Below are 20,966 nucleotides of genomic sequence, written 5' to 3' on the forward strand. Positions count from 1 at the left end.
ATTTCAAATTCAGATTTACCTAGATAAATTTGATCTTACAATTCTGAAAACCTATAGAAATCTCATGAGTAGTTACTCATTTTCAGCTTAAATAATATAACTGCTGGAGCTGGAGGAATGAATAACTCAATTAGTCTTGGTTATGACTGAAGGGCATGTTGTGAGCTATAATCGAAAACATAAATGTTTTTATCTAGTTTAAAAGCAAAGATGTTTTAAAAGGAAGGAAAGAATAGCCTTGAGGAATGTAAACAGAAGTACAAAACTTCTATAATAGAGTTTACTACGTGTGTGATGATGATCCACACAGCAAAAATGCTAAGTCTACAACCGACACCATGTCAATATTCTCAGGTTCCCACATTGTGGTTTGGACAGGGCTGGGCAGTTGTACTGCAGCCACCACCAGGCCTAGGGAATATTGATCTCACCCAGTCAATCTGCTCAAGGTTTAGAAAAAAATCTTTTCAGCTCAGTTAATTCAGAAACAAAATGAGAATTCCTCAAAAAGCTCTTTATTTCAAACACTAGAGGAAAGCAACAGCAAAATCATACACAAACTCTCATTTAAGCTTTTTGCTTCAAACTAAATTAAAGAATAATCACAAAAGCTACTATATTTCATAGCCTATGTGGTTTCTGGGCTCCAAGTCTCTTGCCTTACGTTGTCTTGGAAAAGGAAAGGAGATTTCTATCGATAAGACTTTCTTGTTTTCTTTTTCCCTTGTTTATCAGGCTTTTCCTTAGGAGAGAGGGGCAAAGATTCAGGGCACCCTTCCTAGTTAGAAGAAGAAGAATTGACTGTTGGGTCCCTTTGGCTAGAATAAGACTTCAGTATGTCTCCAGATGCACATCAAATCTGAATCTCTTTCAGACAGATCAAGGTCTATAAGAATTTGGTCATTCTTGTCCCTTCTAAAGAGGTATTTTCCCACAGCAAGGTAGAAAAATGAATGAAAGAGAATGAAAAATCACAGACATATAAACACTTTGTTCCCCTATTTTTCCAGCACTTCACAGATGCAACTGCCTTATTTACTATGTATTGCTGTGGACTTAAAAAAAAAAATGGAACTATGTTGAGTTTAGCTGAAAAACAGCCCATTTTGTGGTCAACTTATGAGACAGAACATCTTTCAGCCAAGCTTTGGTCGTCACATAAGTGGATTTATCAGGGAAGACGAAGGCAGAGTTAAATAAAGAAGAATGATAACATTTGCAGTGGGCATGCAAGGAATTAAAATAGTGTTTGTGGTAACATGGAGGGAGAAGAACAGATGCTTTGAGATGTTCTTCGACAGACACGCTAGGCACTGAGGCCAGCTTCAGAACCAGGGAGAACCAACACCCCGTACAGCACCTGACATCTAAATGTTCAGTAATTGAAAAATGAGTCCCAATGGGACGGGTCCTCAGGTCCTGCTCTACAGACCTGTCCCCTGGAATTCCTTGTGTTATATCTATTTCTACAAACCTGAGTCTTTTACCCGAGGGCAAAAGACTGCTGATTAGGCAGCAATATTCCCCATCACAAGCACAAAACAAGACAAAGATCAAGAGCAGTAGCAATATACTGGGCCATCAAGGACACTAACAAATGAGGAAAATGATAGAGAGGGCTTGTTATTTAGCCAAGGACACGGTAGCAGAATTGGGAAAATCCCACTGAGATTACCTATTCCCCCTGTGCACACCCTGGACAAAACCAGGCTGCACTTACCACTCACCTCCGTTAACTTATCACAATCTCATACTGACCGAACACTTTCTACAGATGGTATTTGATTTGGCTGAATATTTAAATATAGTTTTGTAGCAACAAAGTCATAGCTAATAACATGAAAAAGCCAGGTTGTTATCATGGTTCATGAGAAGTAAGGCCATAAGTAAATGAATTAATTAAAAGGACCAAGTGCCATCTTTTTTGATCATACACTTAATGTATTATTAGTAGCAAACATTAAAATTCAGGCTGGTTTCTTTGTCCACCTGATAACAGTCTATTGGGCTCCCCTTATTTCTTGAAGTATGCCTATGCCTGAATATGTAAAATAGTTTAAAAATTATTTAGATTTGTTACTCAAAAATTCATCTTATACTTCAAAACCACAGTCACTGTTAGCCTGCAATCCCCCCAGAAAAAAAGAACCTGTGACACAAGCTTGCCTTCCATTATGGTATACAGTCCTAGGGGGCAAGAGTAAGAGACAGGTGAATGAGGCAGTGAGAAAAGGAGAAACAATGAGAGAATGAGTTATCTATCTACTTGCCTATAACTGCAAGTGATTGCTTGATTTCCTGGGACTATATCCAAGAACTCTTAAGAGCTGGACGCAGGGTAGTTCATCAGAGATGAAAGAAGAGGTGAAAAAATTTATCCATCAGTATCTGTCTTCCATGGAGCATTAACTCCTCTGAATTTCCTAGCTAAGCATACCTGGGCACTCAGTCATATGACATCCCATTCCCCAGCATCAACATGGAAGCCCCAGGTCAAGAAGTGAAGGTACATAGTACAGGTGTGAGCCAAGGCAATTCAAGCTACATGTATATGAGGTTGGTTAAAGTCCATGCAGAGCGGAGCACCACAATAATGGAAAAAGACACAGGTGAGGTTGAGAGGAACGATGGTGGTGCAAAAGAAGTATTGAATATTTGTTTCAAATTTCCTGTTATAATTGCACTCACAAGTAAGCATTTTCAACTGAAAGTTATATTGCTATAGAGCATGTAGACAAGTTGGAAGTATTTTATGTGCATTGTGTTCCCATTCTGCTCTAGGCAGAAATAGGCCCAAAGGCAGAACCTATTTCTCTTAACTCAGCAGATCTCAGCTAGCAAGCCCTGAACCATTCTACTTCCTGTTATGGAGACTGAATAAGTAAAACAGAGAGAAAGCACAGCAGTTAGGAAAAACAAAATAAGAAGGCAGGAATGAGCCAAATATATCAGTGATCACAATGAATGTGAATTGAGGTTAAACTAATTTATTAATGACCACTTACAGTTTTGAGTTAGAAATATAATTGTATTCTGTTGACAAAAGAGACACCTAAAATAAAATTACACCAAGGAATACAAAAATAACTATCAAGTAAATGCTAACAAAAAGAAACTGGCAAATACTAATACTAATATCTAACAAAATATAATGCAAGATCAAAAGCATTTCAAGGACAAAAAACATTTTATATTAATAGGGAGATGCATAGGAAAGTAAACAAAATATGGGCCACTGGAATGCTGAGCACCAACAACATATAATGTCTTCGGTCTTTAGTAACCTTTAAAGACCCTGTTTCATTCTCTTCTGTTTGATACATACCCTCTTCAGCCAGCTTCATGTTGCTCTTTGGACTATCTAACACTATAATTTCTAAAGATCTTCACATTCTACTCCTGGGAGTAATTTGTTAAACCAGCTCTGGAAGCCAAGCAACTTCTAGAATAAGTAACAGAAAATACACTTTAGTGCAGAGAGACAATGTCTACATCAAATTATGGGATTGTTGTTGTTTTTCTTGTTCATTGAAAAAATAAGTAATACTGTAAATTTAAGAAAAATGATTGTATGTAAGAAAACCCAAAGTACCTAAACCAGTGGTTCTCAACCTTCCTAATGCTGCAATGTATTTTCATCATTACAAAGGGGTCGCGACCCACCGGTTGAGAACCGCTGGCCTAAACAATTGGAATAAATATAGAAAGATTATGGATACAAAGTTGACACATAAATATCAATTAAATGTCTATATATCAGCAATAATTAAGAAATAATTTTTGTAATAGCATAAAAAACTAAATGCTTAAGAACAAAAGTAGACGACACCTGTAGCTCAGTGGGTAGGGTGCTGGCCACAGGCACTGAAGCTAGAGAGTTCGAACCCAGCCCGGGCCAGCTAAAACAATGACAACTGCAACAAAAAAATAGCCGGGCATTGTGGCCGGCACCTGTAGTCCCAGCCACTTGGGAGGCTGAGGCAGGAGAATCGCTTAAGCCCAAGAGTTTGAGGTTGCCGTGAGCTGAGACGCCACAGCACTCTACCAAGAGTGACAGCTTGAGACTCTGCCTTAAAAAAAAAAAAAAGAAGTAAAAAAGGTGTCAGGAATCCTACACAAAAATATATGAGACATTATTGAGAAAAATTAAGGAAGACCTAAAGAAATGAATAGATAAACCATGTTCATGGATTAAAGAATATAATATAGTAAATATATCAATTCTTTCCTGATGGACTCAATGCAATACCAACCAAAACCTCCAGCACTTTTTTGTTGGTGGTAAAGGGGCAGAATTGATAAGCTAATTCTAAAATGTATATGGAAATGCATGGGGCCCAGGATAGCCAAGACAGTTTGAGGAAGAATATAATTGTATATACATTATCAGATATCAAGACTTATTATAGCGTTATGTTAATTAAGGCAGTATGGTATTGACACAAGGATAGACAAATAGATAAATGGAACATGATAAAGTGTTCAGAAACATACTTGCATATATATAACAATGTGATTTGTAACTGAGGTGCCGCTGCAGTGAAGTAGGAAATACTTGGTGATTTCAGTAAGTAGTGAAGGGACAATTAGATATTGACATGGGGAAAAATGCATCTAGCTCCCTATCTCACACCATATACCACAGTCAATTCTAAGTGGACTAAAGATCTAAATATGAAATATAAAACAATAAATTTTTATATCCAGGACCTTGGGTTAATCAAAAATTTCCTAACCAGAATATAAGAAGTACTCACCATAAAGGCATAGACAGATAAAATGGACTATATTAAAACTAAGAACATCTGTTCTATAAAAGATAATATTTAAGATAAAAAGGCAAGTCTCAGAGTAAAACAAGGTATCTGTACTACATTTATCTAATAACTGAAACTCTCATACCCTGATGGTGGGAAAATTTAAATTTGCATACTCATTTTAGAAAATTGATTGACAGTATCTACTGTACCTGAACATATGATCCAAAATTATACTTGTTAAGTATAAATCCAGTAAAAATGTATATTTATGTGTTCATGTTACTCTTAAGATATATACAAGAATGTTCATTATGGCATTACACATAAAAGCCAAAAACTGGGAACTCAAATATACATCAACAGTAGGATAGGTGAATAAAAGTTATAATATTAATACAATGAAATGCTACACAGCAATGTAGATAAACTACTGGTATACAAAACAGCTTGGACGGGGCGGCACCTGTGGCTCAAAGGAGTAGTGCGCCGGCCCCATATGCCAGAGGTGGGTTCAAACCCAGCCCCAGCTAGAAACTGCAAAAAAAATAAAAATAAAAACTTGGATGAATCTCGCAGACAAAATGTTAAATGAAAGACACAGAAGAGTACATACTGTGAGCTTCTATTTATATAAAGTTCGTGAACTAGCAAAACTGTTCACTGTGTTAAAAGCAATGGTAACCTATGAAAAGAAGAAATGATGGAATGATTGGGAGGGGGAATTAAAAGACTTTCTGGGGTGTTGATACTGTGCTATGTATTGATCATTTTAGCATTTAAATACGTGGATTTTCTTTATGAACACACATACTAAAGTTTTGTGTACTTTTCTGAATATATATTATACTTCAATAAATAGGGGTTTTTAATTGCAGCCTATGATTTAGTGAAGGTAGAATATTCAAGCATTTAGTTTTACATCAAATCAAATATAGTGCTACCATCATTCTATGCCTAATTGAGAATTTTATTTTACTTTTCTTCCCACTCTTAGCTAAAGGCTCCCAATTTTCTCTCCATGAATGCTCGCAGCTTATATCTGACCCCTACATGACTCAGTAGTTTCATGTACTTTTTAGAAATGCATATTAAATGGTGCTATTACTGTCGATTTTGCTTTCTTTTAGATTCAACATGCAGCATTAAGAATGGCAGATGCAAGCAATTTTGTAAAAAGAGTGCAGATAACAAGGTGGTTTGTTCCTGTACGGAGGGATACCGGCTTGCAGAAGACAAAAAGTCCTGTGAACCAGCAGGTCAAAATCTGAATAAGTGTTTTGTTTTGTTTTTTAATTTCTTAAAGAAAATCTGTATTTGAATCTTCAGCATTTTAACTAGCCTACATAATTTTAATCCCTACTTCTATTTCCTTTTAAAATCATAGAAAAGATCAGTAGCTTGAATTGGACAAATTTTCTAAAATGCATATTCATTTTAAATATAAATTATGTAATTATGTCAATTTTCTGGCTTTTATATTATGAAGCAATTGATTTATGTGATTTCTGGATACATATTTGTAATTCATCAAGTCAAATTAATGTAGTAATTCTATACCATAAAATAAACATAAATGATTAAATGAGTGATAGGCTTTTAGTACAAGGATGGTGAATTTTAAGCATTGTTCTCTCAGGGCCTGGCTAGTTTACTTTGACAAAGTTATTTGCTATCCTTGGGACTCAAGCTGAGTTTACACACTTGGTATCAGAATGGTTCCAGGAACTAACTGTTTTAAGTTCTGCTAGACTGATCAGCATAATCTATACAGCAGCAAACAAAGCAATGTTTCCCAGTAATGTCAACCATGCCACCATCCACGCTGATTGGTGTATTCAAAGCATCTCCACTCCATGCTCCTCTCTGGAGATAAGAGCAGTAGAAACTTCGATTTAAAAAAAACACAGCCTCATTAGGATCAACTATATTTGATAAATGAGGAGCCATTTGAAGGAAACTAGATATAATTTCTTTTGCATTTCCAAAGCCTGATATCTTGTAAAATTGATGCATTAAATCATTTCCCTGTAACTGAGTTTGATACCTATCTTAACACTGTACCAGGCAGAGGAAATTAAAGAACTAGAAACCAGAAGTACATGTTATAACTAAAATTAAGATTTTTTAATGCTTCAGGGCCTGCCCAACTGTCCTTCTCCCTCAAAGCTAGCCTACTTAGGGAGGCATGTGTATTTGTTAACCTTTAAAACCTAGCTTCCAGTCTAGACAGATGGCATAGCAGCTAAACCATTACAAGCCCTTCTATGCTATGAGAGAAAAATGAATGAAGAACCCCCTCCAACTATTGCTTTATTTGAATATAGCCTTAGCTTTAGTAGAATAAGTAGGCCAAACTAAAATAAGCTTTTCTGCATCTTCAATGATAATGGTCCCTTTTCTCTAGCCATTGTTGATCATGTATATTTATACATAAGTATTTTGAACTAATTTCCTGTCCTCTCAACCACATGCTGTCTTCATGATACTTTGCCACAGCTGATTGCTATAGAAATGTCTGTTATAAGGAATGTGGCTGAAGCAAAGTGAGAAATGAAAATAAAACGTGAAGTGACTTTGACTACAAATTTCCATTCTGGTAGCGCCAAATGTATCAGTAGATGATTTATAGTCTTTACTAGCCCAAAGAGAAAAGGTGGCCAGATCCTTATAAATAATATAATAAATAATCATATTAGTAAGGTATTTGATTAATATTTCCGAACCAGGTAACTGAAGCATAATTATCTCCCCCAACAAATGCCTAAAATCCACCTTGGAATATAGAATTCTAATCTACAAAAGAAACCCTGTTGATAAACAGCAGGAGTTCCACTTACCTAATTCTAAAATTAAAGTTACACTGCACCAATCATCAGACTTTCATTCATGGATGGCAACTGGGAATAAGACTTTTTAGTAAAGAAACTAAAGAGAAAGTCATTAGATGCTATAAAAGTCTTACCAAATTTGATTCCGGAACACCTATTCTATTTCCGTAAAGATGATGAATTCCAGAGCCAAATGTTCTTTTCAAGAAGGTTTTGAAAACTTTCCACTAAATAATGCAATCAACCTTTTAGTTTGAGACTATATTCACTAATTAGATCTTTTAAAAACATTGATGAGCCTGCTTCTCAGAAGTGACAAGAAGTACAATTTTTGTAATACGTGTCCCATTTGCCAGTGAAATATATCAGAATACTATTTTTTTCTATTTTTCTAGTGCCATTTCCATGTGGAAGAGTTTCTGTTTCACTCACTTCTAAGCTCACCCGTGGCGAGACTATTTTTTCCAATATGAACTATGAAAATTCAACTGAAGTTGAGACTATTTTGGATAATGTCACTGAAAGCACTCAATCACTTCAAGACTTCACTCGGGTTGTTGGTGGAGAAAACGCCAAACCAGGTCAATTCCCATGGCAGGTACTTTTTATATTGATGGTGTGTCAAAACTGGAGATCAGCAGCCAAGAGATAGGCCAGGTGGGAGACTAAGTCTGGGACACTAGATAGACCTATCTAAATACAGTAGAACCTCTGTAAGTTGACCACCCAAGGCACTGTAACAAACTGGTCAACATACAGAGTTGGTCAACATGAGAATCTAGGCCTATTATACTGATACACACATATGGTGCATGTCCAGTCTATGAAAATCAGGTCAACTTAAGAAAGTGGTCAATGTAGGGAAGTGGTCAACTATGGAGGTTCTAATATATTTAGGCAAGTTTCAGCACTAAGCAATACGAGAAAGCCTCCATAGGTGAGCAGCTGGTGAAAGAAAAGTCCAAAACCAGCTAGCTACATGGTCAAGAAGGGTTTGCAATCAAGGAAATAGCATAACAGAATTCCAGACAAGCAAATGGTCAGCAATATGGAGGTTTAGAGGAGAGGTCACAGCTACTTGAGTTCAGGGTACCACTTCAGCCTCAGACCCTGGAAAAACTGGTAAGAGCCTGAAAGTCTCTAGGTCCAGAAAAAACTGGGTTATTTTGAAGGGAAAAAGGAAAAGGACTCAACTAGGAAGGCTTAAAGCAAGAAATTCCTTGAACCAGGATATCAGATAGGGCCTCGTTCCACAGCTATAGTTCTCAAAGTGTGGCAGCATCAGAATCACCTGGAGACTCATTAGAAATGCAGATTTTCATGCTCCAAACCAGATCTAACAAATCAGAATCTCTGGGAGTGGGGCCCAGCTGTGTGCAAACAAGCCCTACAGGTGATTCCAATGCAAACTACAGTTTGCAAACCACTGGTTCGAAGGAAATAAATTTGTTACAGAAGCCAGGGTCTAAACATCAAATAATGGCCTCATGGCACCTGGTCCTGCAAGTGTGGTTTGCAAACAACCCACATATGCAGAATTACCTATGCACAGTTTTTATTTAACAACCAAGATCTAGATTTGTAGCCAAACCTGAGTAGTAACTGAGCCTACAGCTAAAGCCTGATTCCATCAGTAAGAAGGAATAGGACTGCCCCCACTTCCAGACAGGGAATCAAGGCTAGTCCTTATAAAAAGTTGTGCTGTCTAATAGGCTTCTACTAGCCACATGAAGCTATATACATTTAAATTAACACAAATAAAATTAAAAATTCAATTCCTTAGTTGCATTGGCCATATTTCAAGTACATAACAGCCACATGTGGCTAGTGGCTAATGTACTGGACAATGCAAGTATAGATAGAATACGCCCATCACGGCAGAATTTTTTTTTTTTTTTGAGACTGAGTCTCACTCTGTTACCCAGGCTAAAGAGCCATGGCATCAGCCTAGCCCACAGCAAACTCAAACTCCAGGGTTCAAGCAATCCTCCTGCCTCAGCATCCCAAATAGCTGGGACTACAGGCGCCTGCCCCAATGCCCAGCTAAGAAATTTCTATTGAGCAGTGAGCAGTTACCATCTAACTTAAGACTCCCTAGTAGCCAAAATCATGATTTCATAGTTATTTCAAAGATACTTTACAATATTTTCTCCCTTAAGATTTGAACTTCTGCCAATCAGAGACTGATAGCTTTAAACACTTTTCAATCATCAGACTGGTAACAATTTAAGCCAAGAACAAGTAAATGTCCCCTGATTTAGCAATGAAATTTTCTGAGACTAGCAATGTATTCTCTCCAGGATTCTTCAGAATGCCTGCCATTTTCCAATGTAATAGATGTGAGGTATTAAACATACCTGGGGATGGAGGGAATTTGCACAGGCGTTATGGAGAATGGTATCAAAGGGTAGCAGAACATCACAACCAAGACTTGATGTTTTCCTTTCTTTTACCTTTGCTTTTTTTTTTTTTTTTTTGAAAACAGTATTTGTTGTACCTGATCATATAGCCAAAAAATCACACTACTACATCCCTTTACACCCCGTCTCTAATTAAGTGCACCCTACCAGGGCTGCTTCCATCACCCATCATAATCTCTTCCTTCACTCATCCACACCTTTACTATTCTTTACAATTCTTCGTAAGATTGATCCTCCCTATCTACCTTTCCTTGAACAATCCCTCTTCAGTAATTCACTCTAATTATGCCTTCAATGTATTAAATATCCATGTATCAAATTCTATCTAATTTTGTCACTTGTGTTGTCATGCATTTTCATTCATTACGTATCCAACTTCCATTGATAAGGTAGATACAACAAAAGATCCTACTTTATGACAGTTATCTTCCTTGGGTTTGTGGGACATAAAATAGTCCTTAGACTGGAGGCTTGACCAACCCAACAGTTTATTATTAGCTAAAAAGATGACTTATCTTTTAAAACGTGCCAGGATGTAAAAAAAATAAAATAAAAATCTCAGGATATGTGCATTTTGGATTTAGCATCGCCCCCTTGTCATCCCAAAAAGGAAATGTCAAATACACTTAAACTAGAGCTAAAAAGGGGTGGGGTATAAAGTCTCAGTTTACTCACATATCTGTTTCCCACCCCCTTTCATCCAGATATTTGCCAATGTTTTAACAATGTAGGTCTTCCCTAAAAGAAATTTTAGTAACTCTAGCAGACATTTTATTTTTTTCAAGAGAAGAGACTATTATAGTTGCAGTTGTTCAGTGAGGAAGAAAATATAAATGATGCACATCATTTCAAATCTTTTCATGTCCTTCCTACTGCAACTTACAGTTATTGTGCCAGTTGTCTTTTCTGTCCAGCCTAGCTACCAACATTTGGAATGCTCAAGATCACTCACACACGTGTGCACACATGCACATACACATTCACAATTTGATCTATATGAACTAAGAGTACTGATTTTTTGACGTACAAAGCACTAGGCTTTATTCTTTTCCAAAGACAAGGAGCTGAGCTACATTCCAGGATAGTTGAGAAAGGCTCTGTCATACTTCTGCATTATTTCCTCCAAAACACTTCCACCTAGTTCCTCACAAAAAGTTACTGGTTTTCAGAAACCTGAGACAAGTTGAGGGTATAAAAGTCACTTCTAGACAATGAAACAAGAAACAAAACAAAACAGAATCTGTCCTTATTTGTGGATGGCCCAGCTGCACCAAGTCAAGGTTCACCTGTAAGAAGGAAATACTGGATTTGATTGCAGTCAACACTGCAGCAAACCTGCCATGGCCAGGGCATCAAGAGCAGGCAAGCCACAGCTGGGGCTTCAGTGATCAAAATATTTCATCTGGCTCTGAAATATGAAGTACTATTTAGCAATCCTATTTTCACCTAGGAAAGAGTGTTTTAAAATGCTGGTGCTTCATAGAAGCCTCTCTTCAGAACTGATTCTTTTTTATCTTTTAAATTGGCCAGCCAGACACTGTGGCTCAGGCCTGTAATCCCAGCCCCCTGGGAGGCTGAGGTGGGAGGACTGCTTGAGCTCAGGAGTTCAAGACCAGCCCCATCAAGAGCAGAACCCCAGTCTCTACTAAAATAGAAAAATTAGTCGAAGAGGGACTTTACCTGACAAATTAAATCAGTGTAACCTAATTCTTTGTACCCTCAATGAATCCCCAAACAATAAAAAAAAAAATAGGCTTTATAATAGATACCTATAGTCCCAGGTACAGGAGGTTGAGGCAGGAGGATCACTTGCACCCAGGAGTTTGAGGTTGCTGTGAGCTAGGCTGACACCAGTGCACTCTTAGCCTCCTGAGCAACAAAGTGAGACTCTGTCTCAAAAAGGAGGCAAGGGCAGGGGTGGCAAAGGTGAGAAAGAAAGTAATCACCAAGTGAAGAAATCCCACAAAGAAGAATATAGAGACCAGGCTCAGTGGCTCACGCCTGTAATCCTAGTACTCTGGGAGGCCAAGATAGGTGGATCACCTGAGCTCAGGAGTTGGAGACCAGCCTGAGCAAGAGCTAGACCCTGTCTCCACTAAAAATAGAAGAAAAAAAAAAAACTAGCCAGGCATTGTGGTGGGCACCTACAGTCTCAGCTACTCAGGAGACTGAGGCAAGAGGATCACTTGAGCCCAAGAGTTTGAGGTTGCTGTGAGCTGTGATGCCACAACACTCTACCCAGGCAGAGTGAGACTCTGTCTTAAAAAAAAAAAAAAAAGAAAGAAAGAAAAGAAAAAGAAAAGAAGAGAGAGACAGAGAGAAAAGGAAGGAAAGGAAAAAAAAGAAAGAAAAAGAAGGAAGGAAAGAAAAAAAGAGAAAGAAAGAAGGAAAGAAAAAGAACATAGAGCGTTCACTTTCATCTGGAGTAATGAACAGTTTGAACAAACTGGAAATATTTAGTTAAAGAAAAGGTTTAGGTGCTCTATTTCCAAGAGCTACAGGGAAAAGGGGAAGACGGCCTTTTTCTTTGTGGATTTACTTAAGGGTGAAAGTTGGGGGCAGGCAGGCAGGCAAGATCCTGGCCACGTTAAGAAAGCCCCAACCACTGGGTTCTTACGTAGGCTGGGCAGCGCTGGGAATAAAAGTTGAACAAATGTTTGTCGGAATTGACTTGAAGAGCCGTTCTATCGCTGGGGACAGCGGCGGCTGAAAAGCCCCATCCAGGGAGCGTGCGCAGGGGTGTTTGTTCCCCTGGTGAGAGGTGACAGCAGACTAGGGCACTGCTGAGACCCGACGGAGCCTTCCACCTGCCCGTCAGCGGTCGCGCTCACTCCTCACCTCAACTGCTGGAGGCCAGGGCCCCTCAGCCGCGCGCTGGCTACGGTCGCTTCCCAGGATCCCCCACAGTTCCGGAGCGACGCGCCCCGCCCCCTGCGACCCCTCCAGGCCAACCGCCGGCCGAGTCTGCCCAGCCGGCGCCCGCAGGGTCGCCCGAGGTCGGGCCACCCGAGCGGCAGGGGGCGTGTTGCCCTCCGGGCGCCTAGCGGGCTGTTCACAGAGAACTCAGTGAAAAGAAGCAGGGACTCTAAAGGGACAATTCGAGAGGAGAGAGAGGAAGGTGGAGGGTTAAGTGCACTACACCGGGACAGAAAGCATTTCGCAGAGTTAGTATCTTCAGCGAGTGGGAAACTAAAACAAGACTTGAATTTCATCCAGTCACAGAGGAAATGAAATGAAAACTTTTTAGTGAAAAGGGGAAACTCCCAATGCCTGTGTTACTAGATCGCTTTCATCAACATCTCAAAAGAGAGATTTGAGGAAGCAACACCGTGTTTCAGCTCGCTAAAGCTTTCCTCTGGTTTTGGTCTCAAGCCCATGACCTTGCCTTCTGATGATACTGGGCCTGAGAAAACTGGCTCCAAGAACTCCGCCCAGGTTTTCTGTTTTGGAAGACCAGACCAGCCCTGTATGTGAAGTACCTGGTCTTTCTATGTTCTGTTTTACAGTGGACTTCAGTTCTGTATCAGGCATATTTATTCTACCTTTAATAATGTGGAGATCAGGTGGTGCCTGTGGCTCAAGGAGTAGGGTGCAGGCCCCATATACTGGAGGTGGCGGGTTCAAACCCAGCCCTGGCCAAAAGCTGCAAAAAGAATAATAATAATATGCAGATCATTCTATTAGATTGGGAAAAAAAAGAATACAATGGAAGCTAAGTGGTTTTCCTCATCTTTATGTGTCATATACATTTACCAATATTTAAGTTTTAACCTACAGAAAATATCCAGAGAAGGAGTCAATTCCTTACTCTTTTCTTGTCCTATATCTTAGCGTTTCCCTTACTCTTGGCTTCCCTCAGCTTTAGCCTGAAGCTGTAAGGTACCTGAGCTCTTGTCTTGTACAGCTGGCAACGCAGATCCAATCCCTTACATTCATTAGGATACACCCAGTGGCAGTCAGAATGCCAAGTTACTATATGCATGAATTAGAACTTTCATTTTCTTAGTGGGGGGAGAATATTACATGAAAGTTCTAAGACTATGAAAATACCATCTATTTTCCTCTCTTATTCCTAGCTCAGATGATAAAATTCCAATTAGGAGAAATAAGAACATGGCATATGTAATTTCACCTGGGCCTACAAACCTAGTTTGGACAGAACGGTCAGACTGTGAGCCTCTAAGATTATTTGATGAAACATATTTCAATAAGTACTTAACCATTAAAAACCAAAGTGAGCATCCTCTCTGCCCAGCAAAATGACCTAGGGCCAATGGCTGGGCAAACCACGCCTATGGGCATAACAAATTCTACAGCGTGCACAAATGGTCTTATATGTGAAAGGAAGCAAACATTCAAAAAGTGTTATTGTAAAGGTGAGGGGAGTAGGTGGGGAGAATATGAGTTTTACTGAAATCACAGGAAAAGGCAAGGTTGGAGTTCAAGTTTGGGAAGAGAGCCATAGGGCAACACCTATTGCTCTGGGCTGGTATTGTCAATGCAGAGCATAAATACAGATGTGTGAATGTGTATTTTGTAGATGAATATGCATGTAGTTGGTGTGTATATATGCATGTCTAAACAAGGGAAAACAGGCTTCTATTAGGCTTTGACAAATATAAAAAATGTTTGACAGATCAGAACTCAGAAGCCTTGCTGAGAACATATGCTTTCTCTTTTTTCCTATCATTCTTTGAAGTGACTCCTTGCAAGAACTTGTCCTTGGCCAAGCAGACAGCTCAAGCCCCCAATAGCGAATATTTAGATAGCTGTGATCCTGAGTTAGCCAAAGAAAATAGTTTGTAATATATTTAAATGCAAATATATTTTAGGCCTTTTTCTTGGCAAAGATGCTCAGTAAAATTTCTAATACCAATCAGGGATTGGCAAAAAAACTGCTTTTGAGACTTAGCACAACCGTATTTCCCAGCCATCAACCAGAAAGCAATAGAAGCTGCAGGCAGCAAGTCTTTGGCAGGAGTCAAACTAGTTATGTCACAGTCACTGTGCCCAGGGGCTGTGGATATCATTCATTCTGGCCTAACTAGCCCATAAGATGAGAGATGTCCAATTCCCCCCAGCACAGTGGCAAGAGGAGAAGAAGTATGATATCATAGCATGTAAATTCTTGATTCCAGTTGCTTAAACATATGCATTCACTTGTAACCATCAGGACTAGCATTAAATGGTGTTGTCCAAATTTTCTTGGTGATAAAAATCACCTGGGGTCAGGGCCAACCCCATGGTCTTGTTCAAGGCTCTGCACTGGAAAATATTGCACTTCTGAGGTTCAATGATTTTACATTTTTGTCCTATAACTCAAGTCTGATTTGACAACAGAGCATGTGCTAGGAACATGGAGCCTCAGATCCCAGCAGTCCCCCTCCCAGTGGTGGTTTCTCAACCTCCTACTCCCTTACTCTGTGTGCCTCAGCCTGCTCTGCCTCTCTGTCCCCACACCTGCCCAGTGACCTCTAACATCCCATCGTACTCAGACATATCCTCTCTCCTGGTTCCTACTCAACTACTGTTGCTGCCCTTCTCCCCCAGTGGGGGCCTGGGCACAAGCACACAGAGGGTTAAGGTCTGGTGCATATGTCCTGTGCTGTCTTGGGAGGAGACATATGCCTACACAGGATCTCCATTCCAGGTACTCCCATCTTGGCATGGGAGTTGCAGTCCCTTGGGAATCATCTCCCCACCTTCTTTGCCACTGTAGGACACTGACAAGGAAAGATTAAGTTACCCTCCACTGCTGGAGCCCAGCATCCTGTGGCTGGCAGGCAGAGGATCCTAAGTGCATATAGGTGCTAAATTGCAGGATGCACCCCCAAGCACCTTTCAGGGTTTGTGCTCTCTCAATAAATATTCCCATGCTAGAGGAAGCATAATAGTAAATACCAAAATTTTTTTCAAAAATAATATGATTGGTTGTGAAAGAGACCACAAAGGCAAATAAAAAGCTTTATATTTTAGTATTTTCTTTTTTTTTTTTTTTGACAGTTTTTGGCCGGGGCTGGGTTTGAACCTGCCACCTCCAGCATATGGGGCCAGTACCCTACTCCTTTGAGCCACAGGTGCCGACCTATATTTTAGTATTTTCAATGGCACGTTTTCCCCTGGATTCTGAACAAGGGGCCCCATATTTTCATTTCTCACTGAGCCCCACAGTGTATGTAGCCTACCCCTGTCTGCAGTGAGCACTTTTAAAACATAAAGATTACCAAGCCTCAGAAATTCTGATTCAGTAGGTATATAAGAATTCTCAAACTTAATTATCCATAAGAGTATTCCGGAGAACTTCATTTTCCCCAGTCCCACCTACCAAATACTCTGATTAATTGGGCCTGGATAAGCCCCAAAATGTGCATTTTACAAGCACTCCAGATGATGCTACAGCAACTGGTTCAAAGAAGACATTTGAACAGATACTGGGTGCCCAGGAGCACAAATTATAGAGTCAGGCAGATTTGGGTTTGCATCCTAGCTTCACCACACACTAACCTTAGAGGAGTTAACATGTACCTCAAAACCTTAGTTGATTAATTTACAAGGGATATATTAATATAACTCCACAGGATATTAGGTTGTAAGGATTAAATGTATATAAAACATTTACAGCAATAATCGGCCCAAAGTATATACTCAGTGAATGTTAAAAAAAAAATAGGAAGGCTCGGTGCTTGTAGCTCAACGGCTAGGGTGCCAGCCACATACACCGGAGCTGGCAGGTTCAAGCCCAGCCCCAGCCTGCCAAACAACAATGACAACTACAACCAAAACCTAGTCCAGCATTGCGGCAGGTGCCTGTAGTCCCAGCTACTTGGGAGACTGAGACAAGAGAATCACTTAAGCCCAAGAGTTGGAGGTTGCTGTGAGCTGTGATGCCACAGCACTCTACCCAGGGTGACATACTGAGACTCTGTCTCAAAAAAAAAAAAAAAAAAATCAGGAAGACTATTAAGTCTGGCTTGTGCACACACTGGTGTTTATTATATTATGTAGGTTTTTCATATTTATACAACTTTTCAAAATTAAAAGCCACAGCTAGTTAGAAAGGGAGATCTAGAGAATGAAAAAGGAAGTCAGAAGCCTAAAATGTGTCAGCCCCATAGTTCCCCACATACACACATCAGGAGGCTAATGTTCCAGTGTCTAGGACATAATCAGTGTTCAGTAAGTTGAATTTGGGACAATAAAACATGCCCCAAGGACCATCTCTGATGTGCACTTTAAAGGATTGACTGCCTCCTTTCTCTTGTTTATGAATAGATTTATGCCTAGGGCTATGTGTGCTTTGGAAAAAGGGCAGAAGTTCAGGAAGAGCTAGCCAGCTCCTGAAAAGGGCTTACTGAATGTTGAGTATGCCCTCTAGCGTCCACCCTTCTCAGCTTCCTTCCTGAAAAGGTGGATCAAGGCTCTTGCTTACGCTGGAATTGAAATCCTCCAAGTTGATCAAGACATAGAGATATTGAAAATATTCATTGTCTGCTGTGACTGTGCAATGAATATATAGTGGAAGGAATGGATTGGCCTCCTATCTAAAAATGTACACTTTGCCCGAAACTCAAGCACAGCTAAGTAGGACGAAGACAGTTTACTATCCAGCCAGAAGGGAGTTGAATATGGTTAAGGAAGCGTGGAAGGAATGCAAGAGTCCTGCTGTTTCTCACTGCCTGAATGACTATAAGCCCAGTCCTTAGGGAGGCGTTAGGTCTCCTTTCATAATATTACAATTTAGAAAGGGTTTGAAAAGTCCTCCTAAAAAAAAATATAGTTTTTTTCTTTGAAGTGACCTGTAGCAAAGAGATTTCTTCACGTAGGAACAGGAAACTTAATGATAAGTATTAATCTTGAGAAATCAAGTGGACCTGTTCCTCTAATGTACCTGCCATATCTCCATGAAGGAATTTGTGCCACCAGAGAATCTGATTCACCTGGAAGAGAAATCCAAGAGCCCTAAATCACCAAAAGAAGCCATTCCTCAGATTTGCCTCCGCTTGATCTCCCGTTTCGTGTGTGCTCTCTTCAAGACAGTTCAGAAATGGCTTTTTTGACACTGCTCCAGATACACTAATTTATCTGCAAAGCTGATACTTTCTAGAAACATTCCATTTCTGTTAGCACCTAGAAGCCATCTTTTAGCTCACTCCTGTAACTGGCAGACATGTTTATTTTTTTTCTGGATCAAATGTATTATGCAGTAAGATTCTTCTTTTGTTTCCACAGGTCCTTTTAAGTGGTAAAATTGGTCCATTCTGTGGAGGCTCCATCATTAATGAAAAATGGGTCGTAACTGCCGCCCACTGTGTTGTACCTCCTGTCAACATTATAGTTATTGCAGGTAACAGAAACAATAATAATCTCGAGCATCACTAGATCTTCTATATAATTGGTATCTCATATTTTACTGGTATCTAATAGGATTGTTGCTGAATAAATTGGGCTACTGGAAAAAGGACTACAATTCCAAAACTTAACTCGCTCCATTCTCCAATCTCTCCTAGTTCTTTTGATGCACCCATATTGTCACTTTTCTGAGTGGGTTACAATTGGTTATTCATATGTCCATTTTTCCACTAGACTGAGCCCTCCCCAAAGCCAGTGTCATGTCACTGACCTTTGTATCTCTTTGTAGGTCTGGCATGACTATAGTAGGTCATCAGCCAGCATTTCAAATAACCAGATGAATTTTTGCTCAGAAAGTGGGTCAGAATACTTGAAATTGGGAAAATCTAGGATAATTCATGACAAGTAGATTCATTATCACCAGTTTAAGACTTGTAACAGCATAGGTAAACAGAATCGTCTCTGTGATGGCTCTGAGTGGCTTTTGCTCTGAAAAAATATGCATTGGTCCTGATTACAATTTACTAAAATCATCACAATATAAAGTTGAGATCTTTGGCATTTCCAGATAGATCAGTGATGCTGAGTAGACACTTGGAAAATCTGTTTCTTTGTGTGAATAACTTTTCATGACTAAAAATAAAATGTATTTTCAATAGGTGAACACGACATTGAGAAGACAGAACCTACAGAGCAAAAGCGAAATGTGATTCGAATTATTCCTCATTCCAGCTACAATGCAACTATTAATAAGTACAGCCATGACATTGCCCTTCTGGAACTGGATAAACCCTTGATACTAAACAGCCATGTAACACCTATTTGCATTGCAGACAGGGAATATACAAACATCTTCCTCAAATTTGGATCTGGCTATGTGAGTGGCTGGGGAAGAGTCTTCAACAGAGGGAGATCAGCTTCAATTCTTCAGTACCTTAGGGTTCCACTCGTTGACCGAGCCACGTGCCTTCGATCCACAAAGTTCACAATCCATAATAACATGTTCTGTGCAGGTTACCATGAGGGAGGTAAAGATTCATGTCAAGGAGATAGTGGGGGACCCCATGTTACTGAAGTGGAAGGGACCAATTTCTTAACTGGAATTATTAGCTGGGGTGAAGAGTGTGCAATCAAAGGCAAATATGGAATATATACCAAGGTATCTCGCTATGCCAACTGGATTAAGGAAAAAACAAAGCTCACTTAAAGAAGAATGTATTTCCGGGCGGGATTGATTCATTGGGATTGAAAATAGACAGGGTGCTCTACTAACCAATCACTTTCCCATCTCTTGATAGATTTGAATATATACATTCTATGAATACTGCTTTTTCTCTTTACAGTGGAAAATTTCATCTACAATTCTTATTTTACTAGAGTAAATAGCTTAGAAAGTGGAATCACTAGAGAAATCTAATATGGTGGGAAATTGTGACCATTCCTATGGGCCCAACCCTGGACAAAATTATTGAGTTCTTTACTTTGCCCATCAGGTACTCCTTTTTCACAGCATTCCTTGCCTCTGCCACTAAAAAATCAATAGTTATTCTGTATACAGGATCTTTGGTCTAGTCTATCACAAGGCCAGCACCACACTCATAAAGAAAGAAAACAAGAGAAGCTAACGGTTAAAACTCATCAAAAGCACTACTTCTTTTCCTGAGTCATTTATCTTTTCCAGCTCCCAATCCCCAAATCATATTTTCTCTTTCTTGTTCCTTCTCTTCCCTTTTTCCCTCCACAGTCACTAAAGAAGGGAAAGGGAGTATTATGCCTTGCTATTGTGCAGTCATACATGTCTATCACACCCAGACTTTCAGTTTCATCTCAGACTTACTTTTGAGAATATAGGAATGAAGTAAGGTGTCTGAAGAATTTGGGGTGGGGGGCGGCACCTGTGGTTCAAAGGAGTAAGGCGCCGGCCCCATATGCCAAAGGTGGTGGGTTCAAACCCAGCCCTGGCCAGAAACTGCAAAAAACAAACAAACAAAAAAACCAAAATACCTGAAGCTAATATGAGTGTCAGTGACTGATAGGTGGACAATATGAGAAATAAATTCTAATTAGCAGAGAAGTTGTTTGTAAAAAAAGAATTTGGGGTGGGGACTCCTTTCAGAGAATTAAGTTAGTGAATTATATATGTGTGTTAGGAAAACATTTCATAAAATATAATATACCATATACATGTGTTTCAACTAAGAAAGCTAACATTGACCCAGGTACATTGTCTCCCATCTGAAAAAAAAAAAAATGCTAACAGAAAGAAGAGAACAGTCAGTTTGCAACATAGAACTAGTAGAATCTTCAAGGAGGGGTTCAATGATATGTCTCCAGCACTGTCCAGGGCCAAGCAAAAAGTTGTCTAGGCTGGAAGCCATGAGCATCATGTCTCCTTGACCAGCACACCTCTGCAGTGGAGAAGGGTGTAGCTGACTCAAAGACATGAGTCTTTCCAATCAGCCAACTTAAGTCTCCATTTTCTGGCTTCACGCTCAACAAGGAACTTTTTGATTATAATTAATTCTTCTATCTTGAATTTTCTAGAAGGTTGCTGACCAACCAACCTATGTTTCCCTTTGTGAATTAATAAACTGATGTCCTGATTCATA

General features: G+C 39.5%; 1 protein-coding gene across 1 annotated transcript in view; it reads left to right on the plus strand.

Annotated features, from left to right (window-relative positions):
* Positions 1–20,966, plus strand: part of F9 (coagulation factor IX) — a 34,361-nt gene extending 13,395 nt beyond the window's left edge. The window contains exons 5-8 of the mRNA XM_053580251.1: positions 5,888–6,016; positions 7,984–8,186; positions 18,238–18,352; positions 19,017–20,966. Coding sequence (XP_053436226.1) covers positions 5,888–6,016; positions 7,984–8,186; positions 18,238–18,352; positions 19,017–19,564 — 995 coding nt within the window. The 3' untranslated portion in view covers positions 19,565–20,966. The remainder of the gene's footprint in view (positions 1–5,887; positions 6,017–7,983; positions 8,187–18,237; positions 18,353–19,016) is intronic.

Source organism: Nycticebus coucang, chromosome X, assembly GCF_027406575.1.
Source record: "Nycticebus coucang isolate mNycCou1 chromosome X, mNycCou1.pri, whole genome shotgun sequence".
Lineage (NCBI taxonomy): Eukaryota > Metazoa > Chordata > Mammalia > Primates > Lorisidae > Nycticebus > Nycticebus coucang.